Consider the following 21,168-nt stretch of genomic DNA (forward strand, 5'->3'; position numbering starts at 1 on the left):
AGGGGACACTCTCAGAGAGGTATGGAGAGAGACCAGATAAAAAAAATAAAATAAAAATTGGCCGATGCAAAGATGAAAAAAAACAAAACAAACACAAAGCACCATAGGCACTGGAGGATGTGTACATTGTTAGTGACAGAATCACTACGGTGCCTTATCTCCTCAAATAAGCACTACAGTCTTGTTCAACTACTAGAAAAACATTAGGTTACTTGAGTAACCCAGGTTTCTCTGAGAACAGAGCAAGGTATCTCACTATGGGAAACACACCCAGGCGTGCTAGACTATGGAAGCACCACCAATTACACCACGTCTGTCTGAAGGACGGACCAATCACAGCTTATGACAAGGAGCCCACCCCCTCCCTATATATACAAATGTTATCCTCGAAAAAGCATTCTAAACACGCTCTTCCCCCGTGTTATGCGAGTAGGGAAGCTTTTTGAGATACCTCGGTCTGTTCTCAAAGAACCGAGGTTACCCAAGTAACCTAACGCTAATCTCTCGGTATCTCACTTTGGAATGATATACAGTAGCCAACTGCCATAACGCATGCTTTCAGAAGCCGCCGAACAGACCCAGCAAGAAAGAAAGATAACCTTTCAATTCTCTAAAGAGCCAACATTGAGAACTGCATAAGCCATAGAAGGCGCAGTGACATCCAGACAGTAAAATCTGATTATCATCTGAAAACCAGTATGAGGGGAAGCCCAGCCTGCCGCTGCACAAATATCTCCTACTAAAATCCCCTTGAACAATGTCCAAGATGCATTCACACTCCTTGTAGAATGAGCCCTTAAGCCTGCCGGGGAATGAAGACCCATAGAAGTATAGGCCAATTTAATCGCCTCTACCATCCAATGGGAAATGAGATCTACTTAGCCTTACATTGAGTGGCCAATGAAATGGATAACTGATCATTCTTCCTGAACGATTGTGTCCTGTTTACATAGTGTGCACAAACTGTGCAGTTTCCGCTCCTCCAAAGAAAATGGAGGGGGGTAAAAGGCACGCAACTCCAAAGCAGAGCTTTGCAACTCCAAAGCAAAGCATAAGCTGAATCACTGACTTTGGGAATGAAAGCCAGGTTAGGCAGCAGTGTAACTTTGCTGTCATCCAGACTAAAATTTAGACATGCTTGACTGGGATGTAACTCACTCACTCGCTTAGCTGAGACTAAAGCAAGTAGTAAGATTGTTTTCAGAGATAGGAGCTTAACATGAACACTCTCCAGAGGTTCAAACAGGGCCCGAGTTGAAGCATTCTAAACCGTGGACGATGGTCCCCACGATGGGACCAGTCGCTTCGACACTGGTCTCAAATGCTTTACTCCCTTCATAAAACGGCATATAAGCCTTCCACAAGCAGCTGCTGGTCGAAAATCGGAGTAAACTCAGGAGACTCCGAACCCATAATATCCCCACACAAAGAAAGATCCCACAGGGCAGAGGGTTGGACCCCCTTTGCCAGAAGAGAGAACAGGATCGTCTTTAGAAGATGCAGCCACCCAAAGCCTTCTTTTCAAGATCCTGGCTGGCATTACATGACAGTGCACGCAACTCTCCGCATCCACCAGCGCGGCCTGAGCATGCTGCGACACCCATGCATGCGATACACATCGGATGCGGATCCCTGCCCGAGATCATAAATCCACATCCTGCCATCCCTTTCTCCGCGGCGACCTTGGACACAGACATGGTAAGTCAGATTATCCTGTAACCTTAGCTCGCCATAACGTGTTAGCTAGGCTAGGAGACACCGCTAATGAAAGCGAAGCAGAGAAGCTCAGTAAAGAGCAGAGAATCCACAACAGATTTTAACTGCACTGCGTTCGGCAACGTCAACCTTGACGGTACGTTTGTGAACTGAAGCAGCGCAGCCCAGGTGCTGAAGGAAAGTCTTCATGGGAACGAGAACAAGAATGCATTTTCGGGGATCACAGGTGTATATAGGGAGGAGGTGGGCTCCTTGTCATGAGCTGTGATTGGTGTTTCCATAGTCTATCTCAATTGTTTGAAAGAGAACTATATTAGCAGTGAAGTAACCTTAGCCATTTATGCTAGCCAGTGTAATTTCATTTGATTTTCAAACAAGATAGTCCTGGTGAAAAGGAAGTGTGCTTAATTGTATTAATGTCCACTTGTAGTGTACTTCAAATCTTAAAATTACTGTATATTTCAAAAAATAATTGCAGATACTATATTATTACTGAAGTAAAAGTACACTTAAGTGTAAAGAGTATGACTGTTTCTCAACACACTTAATTACACTTTTAAAAAGAACACTTTGTAATAAGTGTCTAATGTTTTACTTAATACATTTTAAATCATTATGTTTTAAAGGGGTCCTATTATGCTTTTTTACATTTGCAACTTTTTTTATTGTGTAATGTTGCTGTTTGAGGATGAAAAAGTTCTGCAAAGTTACAAAGCACAAAGTCCTCTCCAAAGTGAGTTATTCTCTACATCAGTCTTCAGTTTTCTTCCCGGGAACGTACACTTCACAATATTGTGTGTTGTAGCCATGTCCAAGAGACGATGTTATCACAATATACACCTTGTGACGCAAGGTTTTTATTGTGTGGGACTATACTTTCTTTTTTTTTTTTTTTTTTTCAGTAGTTTCATCACAGAGGAAAAGCTCATTTATAGAATACAATTGATGAAAACAAGGAGGCTGGTGAAAGCTCAAACTGAACAAATTATTGAAAAAAGCATGGGTGGACAGACAAGCTGCCTTTGTTACTGCAGCCCTTTAAATTGACTTCTGTCAGTTAGTACCTTTCTCATAAAAAGAATCATGTATGACAAAACACTAAGAAACACTGAGAAATCCTGAGAATACCATACATTCTTCTAATGGACCACTTTTTAAAAAAAATACACAAAAACATTATCAACATAAAATAAGTTAACCTTACTAATATAAAAACTCTGACTGTCAAATTAAGCAAAAAGGACAGAAGCTGTGCCATATGCCATCCAATGCCAAATCAAATTCAAAGAAGCGCCTTCCTCAGAAATGCAGCTGAAGGCTCTTTCCTACGTAGGTAGTCTTTCCATCAAACCTCAAACAGAATAAAATTCTATTGCAAGAAAGAGATTTCTAATGTCAGCTGCAAGGAGGTTTTTATTTAATGTTGACAAGGGGATGAAAACACAAATGTAAACTATCTCAGACCACATATTTGGATTTCTGTTAGAAAGTCACAAAAAGACAGACATGTGAATAGCAGCACATTCAGATGAAGAGGTTGTGTTATGAAAATTATTCTTCAGATGTTCTGCTGGAGTTGCTGTGATTTAATCAGCCAAGTGCAATGCAGCTTACTGTGACAGCATGATAATGTAGTGAAGAAGGTTCTTAATTGTATACTTGTATTGAATGTTCACTTGTAGTGTACTTCAAATCTTATAGTCACAATGAAATCAAAATGGACAATTAATATTTCTGGTGGAATATTGCAGTGCTTATTATAAATTATCTTTATATTTTAAATGTATGTGCCATCATAATATCGTAACATCTCTTCTCTGATGACGTGTTTACTGCATGAGAACTGTACAAACTGACACCCACTTAAGATCACAGCAATAGCAAACCACAATGATGATCCACATTTCCTACATTTTTTTTCCATTCAAAAAGCCATTTCAATTGAATCTACATCATAAGTCGATGCAAGTTCTGTTTCATGAGGACTTTACAAATTGTTTATTTTTTAAATTGTATTTGTCATATCAATTAAATAAAAGGCCATAAAGTGTACTTAAAGAGACTTTCATGACTTTATTTAATACACAAGTACACTGTGGCGAGGGGGGCGTGTTTCTGCGAGGTCTGTAACGGGAGAGAGAGAGAAAGGAGACGAGCAAGTAGGTCAAGTGCAAATGACGAACACCTGTGTCTTGTTGCAGTAATTGCCGTGGAGAGACCGGATATAAGCCGCTGTGGAGTGAGAGATGAGAGAGAGCGAGAGAGGATTGAGGACTCGTACGCCGTCAGCAAGTGGAAAGAGTGATCGACAAGCAAGTGGAAAGAATCTAAGCTGATCCAGCGGAAAGAGTATTAATGTGAAAGTGTTTTGTGCTGTAGGACGGATATGGTGAATGCGCTGTGTGCGCGCCTTTTGTTTTGTGTGTTGTTTCATTATAATAAATTATTAATAATGAATTAATAATTTCATTATAATAATTTCATTATAATAATTTCATTAATAATGAAAATTAATAATTAATTTTAATAATCTTATGTCGTGTTTTAAAGAAGTATTTGATGTGTTGACTAATATACTAAAGCACTTGTAAAATACTTAACATTTTAACTGTGCAAGTTTTTTATACAAATGTGTAAAATGTATTTAATAACATACAAGAAAAAGGCATTACAGTATCTGAATGACATTAAAGTATAAAAGTATGTAAGTATGACAATCCTCTTTAACCCTAAGTTAAATAACTGCATTTAATATAAATGTAACATTACATTAATTTTGCATTTAAGTAAATCTTTTAAAGCATATTATTTCCATAAGTATTTTTGGACAAACACAAACAGTTTTTATTTTTTATTCTGTACAAACTATATATTCTATCCCCCTACACTAACCATACCCCTAAACCTACCCATCACAGAAAACTTTCTGAATTTTTTGATTTTCAAAAAAGATAATTCTGTATGACTTATAAGTTTGTTTCCTAATAGTGACCACAAAATGTCCTCACAAGGTCAACATTTCTTGGTATAACTATATTTGTGAAGACGTACCAGGGCCACACTGTCACACACACAAAACCAAATCAACCGAATTAACAACTGAGCATTAGTAATAAGCATTACACACATTTATGTGTGTTTGTTTGTTGTTCTTTAAGGGATGGCAGAATGTTTTTCATGTCTACTGAGAGTTCAATCAATAAAGGATTGAAGACTCCAAAAGAAAGGACTGGCCAGTAGATCAGGGCTAGGATAAATTGAGAGAGGCTTGAGGGGGTACACAATGGAGTTTTAATTGGCTGACTAATTGCCAGGCTCCATCTGAAAGTGTTCTGCTCAATAATTGAATAGGACTGAGTGATGGGAGAGATAAAGAAAGAGTGTATTCAGGCAAAACCCACATGAACACACTCTCAACAGACTGCTGTAGCAAGACAGTAGGCAAGGCTTGTTTGAGATGTCAGTCAACTCACAAGGGCAAACTTCTCATAGTAGACAACATATTGCATATCTTATCTGGTTAGGACACGGTGTTATAGTATAATCATAGTGTATGATCACTAGTCCCACTACTACAGTAGTAGGGTTCCCTTTTGAAGTGGAACTCAAAGTGGAACTTTAAAGCATCATCAGCTTCTTAGTCTTCAGGTTTTTGTGTGTGCATGTGAAATCTATGTGTGTGAGTGGTTAGAAGAAAGAAAAAGAAACCTGACTAGCAGACTCAAGAGATGTGTCATGCCGTGTGATAGATTTATCACACTGGACGATACACACGAGCTGTGTGTCATCTGTCTAGGAGCGGAGCACGCTCTGTCAGCACTCGAGGGGGCTGGCTGTGCTTACTGTGACCGCTTCACAGTGAAGAAGCTCTGCTCCCACCTGGGAGGTTAATAAAGGCCTTCTGAAGTGAAGCGATGCGTTCGTGTAAGAAAAATATCCATATTTAAAACTTTATCAACTAAAATAACTAGCTTCCAGTAGATGGCCAGACGCATCGATTTGGCACAGGGCTGACTTTATTAACCCGCCAGAGCCGTGTGGAGCACTTTTATCATGGATGGATGCGCTTTGATGGACTTCCAAAAAAATATACCCATTAACTCCCATTATAAAGCTTGGAAGAGCCAGGAAATGTTTTAATATAACTCTCCTTGGTTGAGTGTTCTGATGTCATGTTTTGTGCGGACACATGGCTTTGTTTTGTGTGTTTCTATGTCTCATGTTCCCCGCTGTCCATTGTCTTAACCCAATCCTTTTTGTCACCTGATTTGGTTAATTTGCCCCACCTGTTCTCCCTTGTTACCCTCCTCATTTCCTTCCCTATTTATTCTCCATGTGTTCTCAGTCCTGTGCCAGTTTGTTGTGGTTGTTTTTGTGGTAGGTGTTGCTGTGTAACTGCCCTACCATTCCTTGCTATGCTGTATAATCTCCAGTCCTGCCTACTTGGACTGTTTTTCCACCTGCGGGGAATTTTTGTTTGTGTTTTGTTTATTTTTTTAAAGCTGCCGTCGGCAACCCTGGGAGATTGAGTGGACTTAGCCAACATTTTGAATGTTTACAACTCTCATGCCCCTCCCCCACTATCAACGAATACCCTCCCATCGAGTTCGTGCTCGTCAGTGCGTGTGCACCAGATTTTCTGTGAACGCGCCCATCTCATCAGCATCGATCAACACCATGGAGTACTCGGAGGTATGCTGCCCTGGCTAATCTACCCATAGATTGCAATTGCTAACGTCATTTATACTCTAAATGAGCTTATTTGATTTGTTAGTGTTTTGAAAGCGAGATACAAGTCTCGGATGAAGACTATGTCCCCGCGGATGTTTCTACACTCCAGTGGACGGACCAAGGTAATAGCCCGAGGCATGTGATTGTAACGTGCGCGAGGGGGGAGTGGGATCTGTGGCGTGTGCACGACCTGTGATTGACAGTCAGATCTCACACCCCCCTGCGCTGATTGGACCCGATGATCCGGGAGCGGTGGTTTTTTGCAAAACAAATAACACGCTCCAGGTGGAGTTAGAAGCTCGTTTTTTTTCTAAAACCACCTTATTTATGTTGTTCTGTCGGATTATAGTGTCGATTTCACTGAATATGATCCAAACAAAATTTGCCGACGGCAGCTTTAAGTCTCATAAAAAGCCCATAAACCTCTGCGTTCTTGAGTCCTTCTTCATCCCTGGCCTCACCTGACAATAAGTAACATATATTCAGAATATACAAATTTATCAAATATATCAAAATGTGCACACCATGTTTTTCATAAATTACATTTATGTATCACACATATTTTCAAAAAACATATTTTCCATACATTTCATTTTTTTAATATGTAAAATCAATACTAAGAACCTGACACACATATATATATATATATATATATATATATATATATATATATATATATATATATATATATATATATATATACATACACATATACACAAAATATATGCCACATGTAAACAATGTGCTATGCATGTATGTGTAACTTGTATAGTACACATACAAATACATAATTATGTTATGTGTATTAAAGGGGTCATATAATGCCATTTTTGTACACGCTAATATGATTCTTTAGGTTCTAAATTAAAAGTTTGTAATATACTTTAATTAAAAATTCTTATTAGTATTGTACTAGCCACTGCGGATTTAGGAACATCAAAATGACTGCTGCTATTACACCCAAGAACAGAACACCACAATTGCTTAGACGCCATTCTGCTCAGTGCTCCAGTATCAACAATAGCTGCGTTTACATGGACACTTATAATCGGATTGACGGCTCAATCGGACTAAAAAACCTTCATGTAAACACCTTAACTGATCCGATTGAGCTCGATCCGAATGAAATTTCGATCGGATTGAAAGGGGTGGTTTATCCCTTTTGTAATCCGATCGAGAGAACATGTAAACACTTGATCGGATTGAAAACCGAAACTGAAAGGACTGCGCATGTGCAATGACGTTAACTAGCGTAATGACGTATGACGCGCGGAACGAGCTGTTCTTCCTGTTTAATAAAGTGTCATATAAATAAGTTTCCCGTCATTCTAAAATTCTCATTTCACTCACGCGTCTGTGAAGTGAAGCAGGACAACGTCCCACCAGTCCTTGTTTTGGATTCTCATCCACAGACGACTGGTTTTGGCCGCAGGGAGGGGCATTTTTACTGCGTGATCAATAAGCAGCACGGCAAAACGGTTAATATGCTCTAAATTATGACCAGAGACGAATTAATATTACGTAAAGAACCAATAGAGGAGAATATTTATGCGCGAAAAGCGGGAAACTCTAAATATTCGTGCAGTGTGCGCATGTCAAAACATCAGATCCGATTTGAAACTTGTGACATATAAACGCACACATCAACCCGATTACTTTATTTATCATTCATGTAAACACCTTGTTCGGATTCATCAATCGGATTGATTTCATTCCGATTGTGTCCATGTAAACGTAGCTACTGACGCGCCGGTCCGCGCGGGCTATCATTTACAGCTCGCTCACGAGCGAGGGCGGGGCTGTGTTGAAACGCTACTGTCAATCAACAGTCGTGGGAGGGGTGTCGATTTTGTGACGTCACAAAATCGAACAGCTTGATTTGAGTTGGGGGGAAACATAAAAGAAGATTTAAAAAAAAACACTGGATGGATTTTTATCATTTTATGATGGTTGTGTACAGGCACTGCCAACACACATTTCAGTACAATCAACTTGTAAAAGTGCATGTACCATTATATGACCCCTTTAATAATTATATATGAGACATATGTCAAAATATGTATTGTACTGTACATGCATAAACATATTTGTATGGGATACATTTATATGTCAATATATGGAATGGCTCCAATTTCTAAAAGGTTTCATATAGCCTATATGACCATATGGATATTTAATGTATGAGATATATGTTAAATATACATACACATACATAAACATATTTGTATGGGCTAAATGTACAGTATATGTTAATATATGGAACTGTTCCAATTTCTAATAGGTTTCATATATAGCTATACATGTATGTACATGTATGTTTTTACTTTATATGAGTATATATTTGATATATTGATATTTAATTTATGTATATTACATTTGCATATGGGTACCCTTTCCTATAAGAAGTTGTTGGCAGACTCTGGGTTGCGTTGCAATACTTTAGGCCCGCCTGGACTTCTTTCTTCAGACAATCTGAAGCTAATAAGATTTTCTCTAAGGGCCCTTTTATACCCTGTGTCAACACACCTGTGAAGTCACCTGACTGTGATATCACACCTGCTTCAGAAACTGTCTCACGCAACGTATGACGCAGCGTCTCAGTTGTTCTAAGCCAACTGATAAGTTTAACCTCAACAAACAGATCCAAAGCGACAAATTAAACAGGTACAAATTTACACATCGACGGCAGCCTATTTAATACATTTTTAAAAAGTATTAAATTCAGAAACTCTCACTCATGCTCCACAATGCATTTTCCCCACTGTAGTGGGTGCTGTCATCAAAATGAGCTAGATAAATAAAACCAATATTTATCTAGCTCATTTTGATGACAGCACCCACTATCCTGACTTCATTAATGAATGCTCCAGACATTTGCATAAACCTAATGTAACATGAAAGTGAGCGTTGGCACAAAAAATTTGAATTAAAAACAAACCTTAGAAGGGAGATTGCTAAGTATTTTAAAATGCAAATTCCCTCTTGAGTAAAGTTTGTTTTTTGTTTGTTCATTTTGGGAAGTAATCAAGTAATTTATGCACAGATTAGCGGATAACAAACAGACAGGACAGGCTTGCAAAACAACAGTTGCCTGAACTGAATACAGACAAACAGAGAATGACAGTATATGATCCACTAAATTAAGCAGTATAAAACCACATAAATATTTGAAAATTTAGGATGAAGTCTTTGACCTACACTGTATAAAATTTTTATAAATGAATAAATAAACATTTAATTCTAGTACTTGTACATCTACATTAGCTCTTTTATAGTTGCAATTTGTATATATGATGGATGGATGGATGGATGGATGGATGGATGGATGGATGGATGGATGGATGGATGGATGGATGGATGGATGGATGGATGGATGGATGGATGGATGGATGGATGGATGGATGGATGGATGGATGGATGGATGGATGGATGGATGGATGGATGGATGGATGGATGGATGGATGGATGGATGGATGGATGGATGGATGGATGGATGGATGGATGGATGGATGGATGGATGGATGGATGGATGGATGGATGGATGGATGGATGGATGGATGGATGGATGGATGGATGGATGGATGGATGGATGGATGGATGGATGGATGGATGGATGGATGGATGGATGGATGGATGGATGGATGGATGGATGGATGGATGGATGGATGGATGGATGGATGGATGGATGGATGGATGGATGGATGGATGGATGGATGGATGGATGGATGGATGGATGGATGGATGGATGGATGGATGGATGGATGGATGGATGGATGGATGGATGGATGGATGGATGGATGGATGGATGGATGGATGGATGGATGGATGGATTGATTTATAGTGGCAATGTAAATGTACTAGCATTAAAAAGTCCAGTTGATAGATCCATTTATATATTTAGAGAACTGAAACTGCATTTAACATTTCCTAGCACACTTGTGACAGATACTTCTAAAATGTCAAGAGAGGTTGACCTCTTCTGGCCCTGTAGAACTGACATACATATTGCCATAAATGTCAGTTGCAATATCTGAGACTCTGAGTTACTCTGCCCTTTCTTTCCTTCAGCCGTGGAGGGCAAAATATATATACTCCATTCTATTATGTAAGTGATACATGAAAATACTATACATACTGTATACATAAGAGTAAGACACAGAGTCTCATGTATATTATATATTTAAATTAAAATGATATATTTCTGTATATTTTATTAAATATTTCTTAGAGAGAGAGAGAGAGAGAGAGAGAGAGAGAGAGAGAGAGAGAGAGAGAGAGAGAGAGAGAGAGAGAGAGAGAGAGAGACAGACAGACAGGGGGGTTGTGTGGAAATACAATTATATGGAGATGTTTGGGCATGTATTAAGCTAATTTCTTAAAGCATCTTCCTAGTTTCTGTCATCCACAACTGACAGGCATGTCTCGCCTCTTGATTGCTCTGTAAGACTTTTCCCTGTAGTTCATTAGTGCACTATTTTGCCCAGCAACTATGGGAATTCCAGACAATCCTGTCAGACATTTGCCATTTTTGCTCTCTAAAATCCACCCCATTAGTCTATGACGCATTGGCCTACTCTGCTCTGTCTATCACCAAACTAACAAGCCCCAATCGAAGGGCAAAATGAAAGCAAACAGTGAACTGAGGTACGCAGACAGAAAGTCGTCTAACTCAAGTTGAACAGAAGTCAAAAAAAGTTTATATCCTGACATCCTCAACTAGAAAAGCAGAGGATATCAAAGACACTCTTGTGGCAGTTTGAACCGTTGCCAGGCCATTGTCAAAGCTCGCTGAAAAGAGGAGGCACTTCTCTGCCTTTCCCTCTGGAGTGCCAATAAGCATGCTCATTTTTATTGCCACTAAAATATTCTGGAACATGTACACGCTTGCTTTTAGACTGACACTGCTGATGAATAATTCAGCGGCACACACTATTTACACCGAAGCTCGACTTCTGCACCAATCAGCAGTGGCTGGAGAAGACAGACAAGGGCGATTAAAACGGACGACATGACACTTCACTCTGACAAACTACTATTTAATGTGTCCCCTTGTTATTCCCAATCACACTGTCTCTGCAGACACCTATTCGGCAGCACACTTACAGTTACAGTAATTGCCCCTGATGCCTGTTCATTTAACAGTGAAGTTGAGCGTGTGCGGTCTTAAATCATTATGGGCATAAAGTATATAAGGTTCATACACCTGGATTTAATGAATGGATAAGGAATGGCGGAAAATATCTTGAATGTTTCACTCATTCAAGAAGTTTGGTGGCATGACTGTTTTTCAGGTTATTTAAACTCAATTTACAAATACAAATATGTGGCCTGGTTTCACAGACTAAACCAGGATTAGGGCATTTAAGTAGCTTTTATAAATATGCCATAAAAACATTACAGGTGAGCATATTGAGACAAAACAATGGCACTGACATATATTAAGATATGCCAGTGCAAGTTGCTTTCTGTTAAAACAGCTCAAACATGCATTTTAGTCTGGTAATGGCTTAAGCTTTTTTTGTGAAACCAGGGAAATGTGTGAGCATGTTCATACCCTCTGCTAAATAATAAAATCAGTGACAAATGAAAAAAATTACATCAGTGTTCATCTTGAGGAGAAATGACAAGTTAATGTGTCACTTACCACAACTGTGATCTTAACATCCTGTCTCACTCATTGCTGCTCATCCAGAGCACAGCATATTTAAACGTACTGTATAGCGGTATAAAGCAATGAGCTGGCAAGTACCTTTCCATGTTGCAGACAATCCTTTAGTCATACTCTCCTAATATGCATTTAATTATGAGGATAAATCCAGGAAACATATGCTGTATGACACTCACCGCACAGGTTTGGAAGTTTGGGATCTGAACTTGCTGAACTCTCCTGGAGCTGTCCACTCTGAGCCGTGCTATATGACAACAGACAACATAGACTGTAACTCATCTCCAGCACAGACACACAGGACACAATATCCAGGCTTGTACTATTCAGAATTGAATTGAGAGGGCGTTTTAAATTACAATTTAATTGAGGTATTAAAGAGGAAGCTAACTAGCAATCTGAATGTTAGGAAGCAGAATAAAAGTGAATTAAAACTGATAGATAGATAGATAGATAGATAGATAGATAGATAGATAGATAGATAGATAGATAGATAGATAGATAGATAGATAGATAGATAGATAGATAGATAGATAGATAGATAGATAGATAGATAGATAGATAGATAGATAGATAACCTATGTTTTTTCAATTACAATTTTGTAAAATCTCTTTCTGTAATTCAAATTTCAATTTCAAAATCAGCTTCCTGAGGGGTGTGGCCAATTCAATTAAAATAGGCTACACGCTCATAAATTTAGTCATTCTTCAATTCAGAGTTTTCCCCATCCCTATGTCAGACAAAAAAACAAAAAAAAGATAAAAATAAACTCAGCCCTTTTACTGTAGGTATGAAGTTGTTCAGAAGTGCAGCCTGGTTTATTTAGGAGCCATGCATCATAGTACACACCTGTCCCACATACACCAGGAGCCGGGCATTGAGTGGACTCTCATCTGAGCTTAGCCACAGTTCAGAGTTATCATCCGATGCTATGGCGAACTGGAAATCCCCTGAAATAAATAATGTATCATTTACAGAGTTGTACTGCATAACCTTATGACTGACCTGCAGATTCTCACTTCTAAGCTTCCTTTGATAAGATGTTGTTTGGCAGTCACAGGAATCTCGCAGTAGTCTATCACCCAGCAGTGCTAGTGGCTTTATTCTGGCTGTCTGTAGTTCTCCACTATATACCTTATATTGACAGTAGCTCTTCCTTATCTGATTGTTTTGTGAGCTTGTGTGCCACAGTCAAAAGCCTGACTCAGCGACCCTGGTTATTTGCTAATGAAAACTTAGCAAAGTCTCATAACTTTTCCCCTGCAAACATGAGCACGCCTGCACACATCAGGGCTCATACAGTAGTCCTCACAGCAGCTTTTTCTTATCAGGTTAGGCAGAGTGTGCAAAATGTGCTGATTGCAGGGAATCCACTGAAATAATGGTTTCTGTGTGCCTTTAGACGTCCTGTCAGCTTTGGCAATATTCAGATCTCTTACACCCCAGTCAATCCTGCTTTTAGGAACACTTCGAACACAAAGCAACACTTAATGTGCATGTATTGCACGTGTGTGATGGTACAGCACAACGGTTTGAGAAGCTTTTAGAATTGGGTATGAATCACTATTAGTATGTGTTTCTATTCACCCTTTTTATTTACACAGAACACATTTTATTAGGATAAAAAATAACTCATAGTTACTGATGATAAAGTACCTTTAGAATTCAATAATGCCTGTGTTCATGACTTCAAACAATATGGTATAAAGTAATGTACCAGATGTTTCACTTTTGAAAGCGCTTCTGAAATAATGTCCTTTGGACAGATGACAAGACTCTTTCCATAAATGTGGAAACAGTGGAACAAATCAGGTGAAAACAATCAGGCTGGATAATATAATGATCTATATCTGCTATGCTGTCTACAGACCTGAATGGTTTGAGATCCCTGAGGGACCAATGCAGTCCAAGTTATATCATAAAATGCTACAGCTGAATGTCAAGCCATCTGTTTAATACAAGCTGAATCATGTAGGATGACAAAAAAAAAAAATTATTTGATGGAAGAAAAGACTCTAAATTCTATGTTTTAGAATGACAGTATCAAATTCAGTCCATTAAGGCAGGATACTATTGACAAGCCAAGTGTCAATAGTATGTATAGACTATTTTTACACAATAATAATAATAATGATAATAATAATTATTATTATTATTATCCTCAACCAATGGTTGATTTAGTTACCACCACCAATAGGACAGATTTATTTAGTTACTGAACAAGGATATCAATGCACAGCAATTGCATAAATTAGAGCATGGCATTATAAATTAAATGAGCATGTGTTTGATTTTAATTATGATAAAAAACAAATCCATAATATTTCAAAGGTTCATAAATCATGTTTGTTAAAACAATAACTACTGTATAGATGAAATCCCTGTAATGAAACAAAAACCTTAATGAAATACACTAACCATCTTTGTAAGGATGGATGAATCCAAAGACTCTAAGGCCATAATTCTTCCACTTTGGAGCCACTGCAATTTTCTTCACTGTGGTCCTGGTCTGTGGGGAAGAATTAAATATAAAAGCATCTGTAGGCCTATTCACTCTTAAACCCAAGACACTAACAGTAATTCACAGAATCACACCTCAAAATGACTTGTAAGAAGAATAAACAGACAGCTTCAAAACACTGTGAAAAGAAATTATATTAGCTCTGGCTGTAAAACATACTGCCACAAGCAAATATTAGGTCAACATTTGGGGTTTGTTAAAAATATTGAAAATAATATACTGACTAGACTCCGTCAAACAAGCAAGTTCATCTTAATTGTTCTATCAAACTCTTTCTTTCAGTGTCTGAGAAACTTACATGTGGGTAGAGAGGAAAATGAAGATTCTTCCTGAGCTGGGAGATAGATGAACCACACCAGTCTTCAAACACATGCAGATTGGCCTGACCTTTATACTGATAGAGAACAAAAAAGAAAGAAAAAGAGAATCAGCCTTTACCTCATGTATAACCAGCATTGATTTGAAGGAAAAAGCAAATGTCCAGTGATTATTTTATTTTTTTAAATAAAATAAAATTGGCTGAATTAACAATTGATTTACAGGTGAAAACAGGACCCCAGGCATTCACACAGACCCAGATTATACACAGAACAGCCAGACAAAAAACATATTTGAAATTGATAATCAATCTGTCAATATGTCACTACCCTAAAGGCAAAAGAGTGACAGTAAACTGTAAATGAACTATGAATGTATAAATATAAAGTTGGTCCAAGCAATTTTAAAGAAACAGTGTAGTTTTAAACCAAAAGGTCAAGGTTTGGCATAATGATCCAGTTACTCACCTGCTGGTACTGTAAATGTCATAACTATACCATATGGGGCAAAAAGCATCTTTCTCCAGCTCAACACCGAATAAATGGGAATGGGAACGCTAACAGATACCTTTCTCCAGTTGCTAGAGACCTCTTTGATTTTAACATCAATTGTAATATAACTGTAGTGGCCTAATACCAATAATATATTTTTCTCCACAGGAGGAAAATAATAATTATCATGTTTTGCCATGGAAAGCTGGATACGACAAAATACTCACAGTTTGCAGAGTGATTAATTGTATATTGTATACGCAGAAGTGCTTTCAGTAAAAACAAATTGTCATAAACAGGAAAATTGGGCAATGCATTACCAACAACTTCATGCTCACGATTTAATGAAGAATTTATGAGTTGGTGGTGCAGCAGTGGTGGGATTTAGCAGGAAATGTGTGCACCTTTGCAGATCTTCATGTACTGAATTCTTCACCACCCTTTATCTTTCTGTAATTCTCCTGGTGGTGGCGGTGACAGAGACAAGCATTACTCACCATGCAGGTGAGCTCACATTACATTGCCTTTCCCCTTATGTCAGTCATTAGGTCTCTCTCCTCACAGCTACATTTAAATTTAGCCTATATAATTGCATCTGATGTGAATGGTGGGATTGGCATCCCACCCACTCAGAGGCGGACAGGACACCACAGAAATCTAAGCAATCTTGGGCATGGTTACAGCTGTCATTGGCACAACTGGATTGCGACTCCACGGCGCATTCACACATGGCAAGGGTTCAGTCGAGGGAAAAGAAAGTATGCAATGTGGTCACAGGTGGTACGGTGGATTTAGCTCTGGGCATTATCAAGTGTACCATTTAAATTTTCACATGCTCAGAATAGATGAATAACTGTCACCCTGGTTTGTTTTGCGCAAAGGGAAACAAGGAGATTGTGACAGCATCTATATAAAAACGAGCGATGTAATATAAATGCACCATAAATCATGAAAAAATGGGATTTGCTACCATAATCCCCCAGAGGTATGATACTTTTTTTATTTTTTTTATAAATAGTCTTGTTGTGTATCAGTAATAGACTTGTCTGTACTTGTTAGAATAAGGTATGATATAAATACCTGTGAATCTTGTGTTGTCACACAAAATGAATAGCATTCATCTTCCCTTTATCTCTGAATTATAAGTAACTATAAAATACATTCTGCAGTGCACGATAAGAGCATCTTATGCTGCGGCATATGGAGTGTGAATGAATGGCCTGAGATCTTTTGTCTCACTGTGCTTCAAGCCAAAGCCTTGATGATATATTTCCCAGTCTGGTTATTCCTACTGGCCATATAATGACATTCAATAACACAGAGAAAAAGCACATAAATCAATGGATAAAAACAGGTTATCTCTGCACTGGGGTATTTTTTTTCTCGCTGCTGTGTATCATTGTGGATAAATATCTGACAAACAATTGACACATATCCAATAAAATAGACGGCGGGAGAACGGGGCAGCACAAGGACTCCTGTGTGACGTCTTTGCGCCATTGCTATTTCTGGCATCTGGTGCTCCCTAAATCACATGCCTCATAAGAGCTTTTGTGCTCTCGCAACTTCCTGGAGGGTTTGCCCGCAACTGAAACTTCAGTGTCGAACAAGGAGCTCATCTGTCACAGGCCCAAAGGAAGGGGGCCTTGGGGGCAGCATGCGGTCAGGGACCCTCTTTGATCATTGTCTCTTCATTATCACACATAGTGTCTGGTCTCCTTGCCTGCTATGTCGATGAGGTGGGGAGAGAAGATAAGGACTGTTGGCTTATCGATCGGAAATACTAGAGTCTGTTTCACAGTATTTAGAAAAAAAGCTACACAGCAGCAGCTGGCTACAATATTGAAGTACGGTATATAGACATGTTGCTTAAGGGTCATACCATGAAAAAAAATGCTATGAAAGCATGTTTAATAATACATGTTCCCTTTCCAAGGAACTCCACACCGTGTCGAATTATGCTATGGGGACGCATCCCGCAGAACCCGGTGTCTGAGACACATTTGACACTAAGCCACTGGCAGACGCAGTGCGATGACATCACAAGGTTCACCCAAGCATATAAACAGGTTGCCAGACTCGAGTCCAGAGATGGGCATTGCACCTTGGTATGCGTTGCATGGAAATCACAACGGTCGGCCGCCGTACATTCTGCCCTCGGGCAAAACTTACATTTTTATGGGCAGGGGTTCCCCTAGAACAGAGCTCTGAAACCTATGGCTTGCAAGCCACATTTTTTTGTGGTCCAAATGAGCCGTTTGTTGTACAGGGTGGGCCATTTATATGGATACACCGTGGTGGCATGGGAGTGGTTGGTGATATTGAGGTCCTGTTTGTGGCACATTAGTATATGTCATGGTCACCACCCATCTTGAGGAGTTTGCCCCCTCACATGTACTGGTGTGCCACAAACGGGACTTTGGTGTCACCAGCCATTCCCATGTTGTTGCGGTGTATCCATATAAATGGCCCACCCTACAATGTCATTTGAGCGTAACTGCAATAGAGTTGATAATCAAAACCAAACAGATATTTTAGTTTTTGCCAGAGTATCCGAGGCACGAGCTGTAAAGGTTGCTCCCTCTCCTGGAAAGCAGGATGGGGAGCAGCAGCTCATTTGGATTTGAAGATACATGCACGAAAACAGAATGTTTTTCCTTCCACTCAAAAATGGTCATTTACAACATGGTATAATACATGATCTGTGGGGTATTTTGAGCTGAAACTTCACAGATAACTTCTGGGGACACCTGAGACTTATATTACATCTTGTAAAAAGGGGCATAATAGATCCCTTTAAAGCTTGATATTCAGGTGTTTGTGGGTGTCTAAATCATTTTTATATATAAAACAAGATAGCAGGGCTAAGCAGAACTGGCTGGTTCATCATCAATACAGCGCCTGTTGTTCTCTCGTCTTTTCGGCCACCTGTTCATGTAATTTTAGTATGATTCCTGGCGGGATGCAGAGCTATGGGAGGATGAGCCTCCCTAAGGAAATCACACAATGAGAGCAAGAGAGCGAGATCGTGAGAGAGATTCACAGTTATATTGCACACTGCCAGTGTGGTTTTGAGTATTATCCTACACATTATCATACACATTATGTAGGAATATGTCTTCTTTGTAGGAAACTAAAGTGTATGTTTCTAACACTATAAAAGGATGTTTTACCTCTGGTTTCCATGGCAACCTGAGGAACTTCTGGCCGAGGAGTCTGTGCATCTCAGCGTTGGCACGACTCTCCTGAGCAGATTCATTGAGCTCTTCCCCCTGAAACAGCAGGAACAAGGTGTGCTTAGTGACCTTACATAAAGAGATGGCTCATAGACATTTTCAAGTAACACTCAGCGCCTGTGCTATACTACTAATCATGCCAAAATACAGTGTTTAGTGCAGCTTAAATCAAGAAAATAAAGATTGATTTGTTTTTTCCTCAATAAACCAACGAGATGACATTGAATTAGACTGATGTCCAATTGTGTATAGCTTTATTTGAAGGTACACTTTGCAAAATCTATAAAATTTATATGAGTGAGTGCATCATGAATTCATCTTCCAAACCGTGTTTTTGTCTTATCCTGAATCACTAAGGTAACACCTATAATAAGTTGGGGTGTAACAATATAGTGTGTCACAATATATCGCAATACAAAATTGCAACAATATGCATCATGGTGACAATATGTATTGTGTATAGTTCAACCAAAATAAAAAATGTGTGAGAATTTTTTTTTTTTTTTTGTCAGTCCTATTAAACTGCTATATATAATGTTGAATATAATGTATAATAATGCAATTGGGGAACATTTGTGGGTCCTGATAATGCCAAAGTCTTATGTTACCAGTAAAAAGTGGCCTACATTATTTTAAATATATCTAGTCAGTGACAGAGTGCAAGCATATTCGTTCAGTATCATGATATGTATCGAATCGTGACATATGGGTATTGTTACACCCCTAATAATAAGTGTTTATATTCAGACTATTTTAGACCGTGTGGGACGACAACCACTGCAGAGTAGCCCAGTACCTGCGTGACTCGTCATATACATAAACAGAAAAAAGTAGCTCCGGATACATGCAGTTTTGTTTATTAAATGCTAGAGCGCCAAAAGTTGCATAGTGTACTATTCACTAATAATGTGTCATTGGAAAATGTCAGTTTGGAGGACAGTTTATTCAGTTTTAAAAGGTATTATTTCATTTTTAATTAAAATGTGGACTTTTGCTCTGTTCTGATGTTCTGGAAATGTTCTGACTGCAAATCTAAAACTGTTTTAGTGCATGAAACTCTCATTAATATTATTTACAATTATTCATTTATCAGATGCTTTTATCCAAAGCAACATGCAAATGAGGAACATCATAAGCATTGAAATTGGGCCACAGAGGAAAAAATATATAATTGTAAAAAATGGTATGATGTGGGCCCTTTAAATATTCAACACTGTTTTACTGTTAAGGCCTGCTTAAATGACAAAACAGACAATCTATGTTTCCTAAATGCAAAATTAAATACCACTTATACTACTCATCACAGTCAAAGGAAATATTACACATCCAAACAAAAATGTTATATAAATAAGACTTTTTACTCTACATTTCTTGCTGGTCTTGAGATTCAGAAGGGCATGTGCAGGTTTTCACTGCAATCCCACTCAGTCCTTCTAATCCTCCAAATTAGAACTGTGAATTAGTCCCTATCAAAACAAAGACTGAGTGGAGCAGATGAAGAACTTCTCTTGAAGAAATGTTTCCATCCAGGTGAGAGCCACTACAAATCACATTTAAAATGACTGGAAGAGTTCCAGGACCCAATAACAAGCACACGTTTCCTTTAGAAGCCCTGCCTGTGAATGAAACTGCGATATTAAGTGCTGAGAGAAGGAAAAGCACTTAAGCTCCTGCTTTTGTCTGTGTCATGTTGAGTGAGTTGGGGTTAATGAATTGCACAACCAAAATTGCAAGTTCATTGATGACTATAAAAAAGTTTGATGAATTGAATTATTGGAATGGGAACACTTTGACACAGGTGTGTGTGTGTGTGCGTGTGAATGGGAACACTTTAACACAGGTGTAGGTGTGTGTGTGTGTGTGTGTGTGTGTGTGTGTGTGTGTGTGTGTGTGTGTGTGTGTGTGTGTGTGTGTGTGTGTGTGTGTGTGTGTGTGTGTGTGTGTGTGTGTGTGTGTGTGTGTGTGTGTGTGTGTGTGTGTGTGTGTGTGTGTGTATGTGTGTACTAGTGTTACACTTTACAAACATAAAATGCACCAAAAATAAAGTGGAGATACAGGAGTAACGTAAATGGTAACATTTATTTGACAGTTCTCTATTAAAAACTCTCAGACTTCAGAGATTTGAACAGTAACAACAAAGCAATGTCCGATCCCACAATAGAAATCCAGGGAAAAGAGTCTGTATTCATCTGTATGCCGTGAACAAGATGGTACAGATCATGAACTCCTCTCTCTCACACTCCCTCCATAGTCTGATGAACAATCAAAGAGGGAGACAGAGAAAGAGAAGAAGAAAAAATCCTTTAGAAATCAGCTGTGTTGCTTAATATTTGTGTGGAAACTGTGATACATTTGATGATTCAAAAGGTGAACAATATAATTTGTTTTCAATTTTAACATTGTCTTTACCACCACTTTCAGTCAATTTAATGCATAATTCATTTGGTTATTTGGCTACTCTGGAGGTGCTGTATGTTTTTCATTCAGAA

At 38.6% G+C, this 21,168-nt stretch overlaps 1 protein-coding gene across 1 annotated transcript in view; it reads right to left on the reverse strand.

Moving 5' to 3' along the window:
- b4galnt4b (beta-1,4-N-acetyl-galactosaminyl transferase 4b) overlaps positions 1–21,168 on the reverse strand; it is a 117,717-nt gene that overhangs the window by 31,330 nt on the left and 65,219 nt on the right. The window contains exons 4-8 of the mRNA XM_082161845.1: positions 18,617–18,715; positions 14,933–15,028; positions 14,532–14,622; positions 12,963–13,063; positions 12,292–12,359 (exon numbers count right to left, since the gene is read on the reverse strand). Of these exons, the coding sequence (XP_082017971.1) occupies positions 12,292–12,359; positions 12,963–13,063; positions 14,532–14,622; positions 14,933–15,028; positions 18,617–18,715 (455 nt within the window). The remainder of the gene's footprint in view (positions 1–12,291; positions 12,360–12,962; positions 13,064–14,531; positions 14,623–14,932; positions 15,029–18,616; positions 18,716–21,168) is intronic.

The sequence above is a fragment of the Leuciscus leuciscus genome (assembly GCF_965113295.1).
Source record: "Leuciscus leuciscus genome assembly, chromosome: 2".
Taxonomy (NCBI): domain Eukaryota; kingdom Metazoa; phylum Chordata; class Actinopteri; order Cypriniformes; family Leuciscidae; genus Leuciscus; species Leuciscus leuciscus.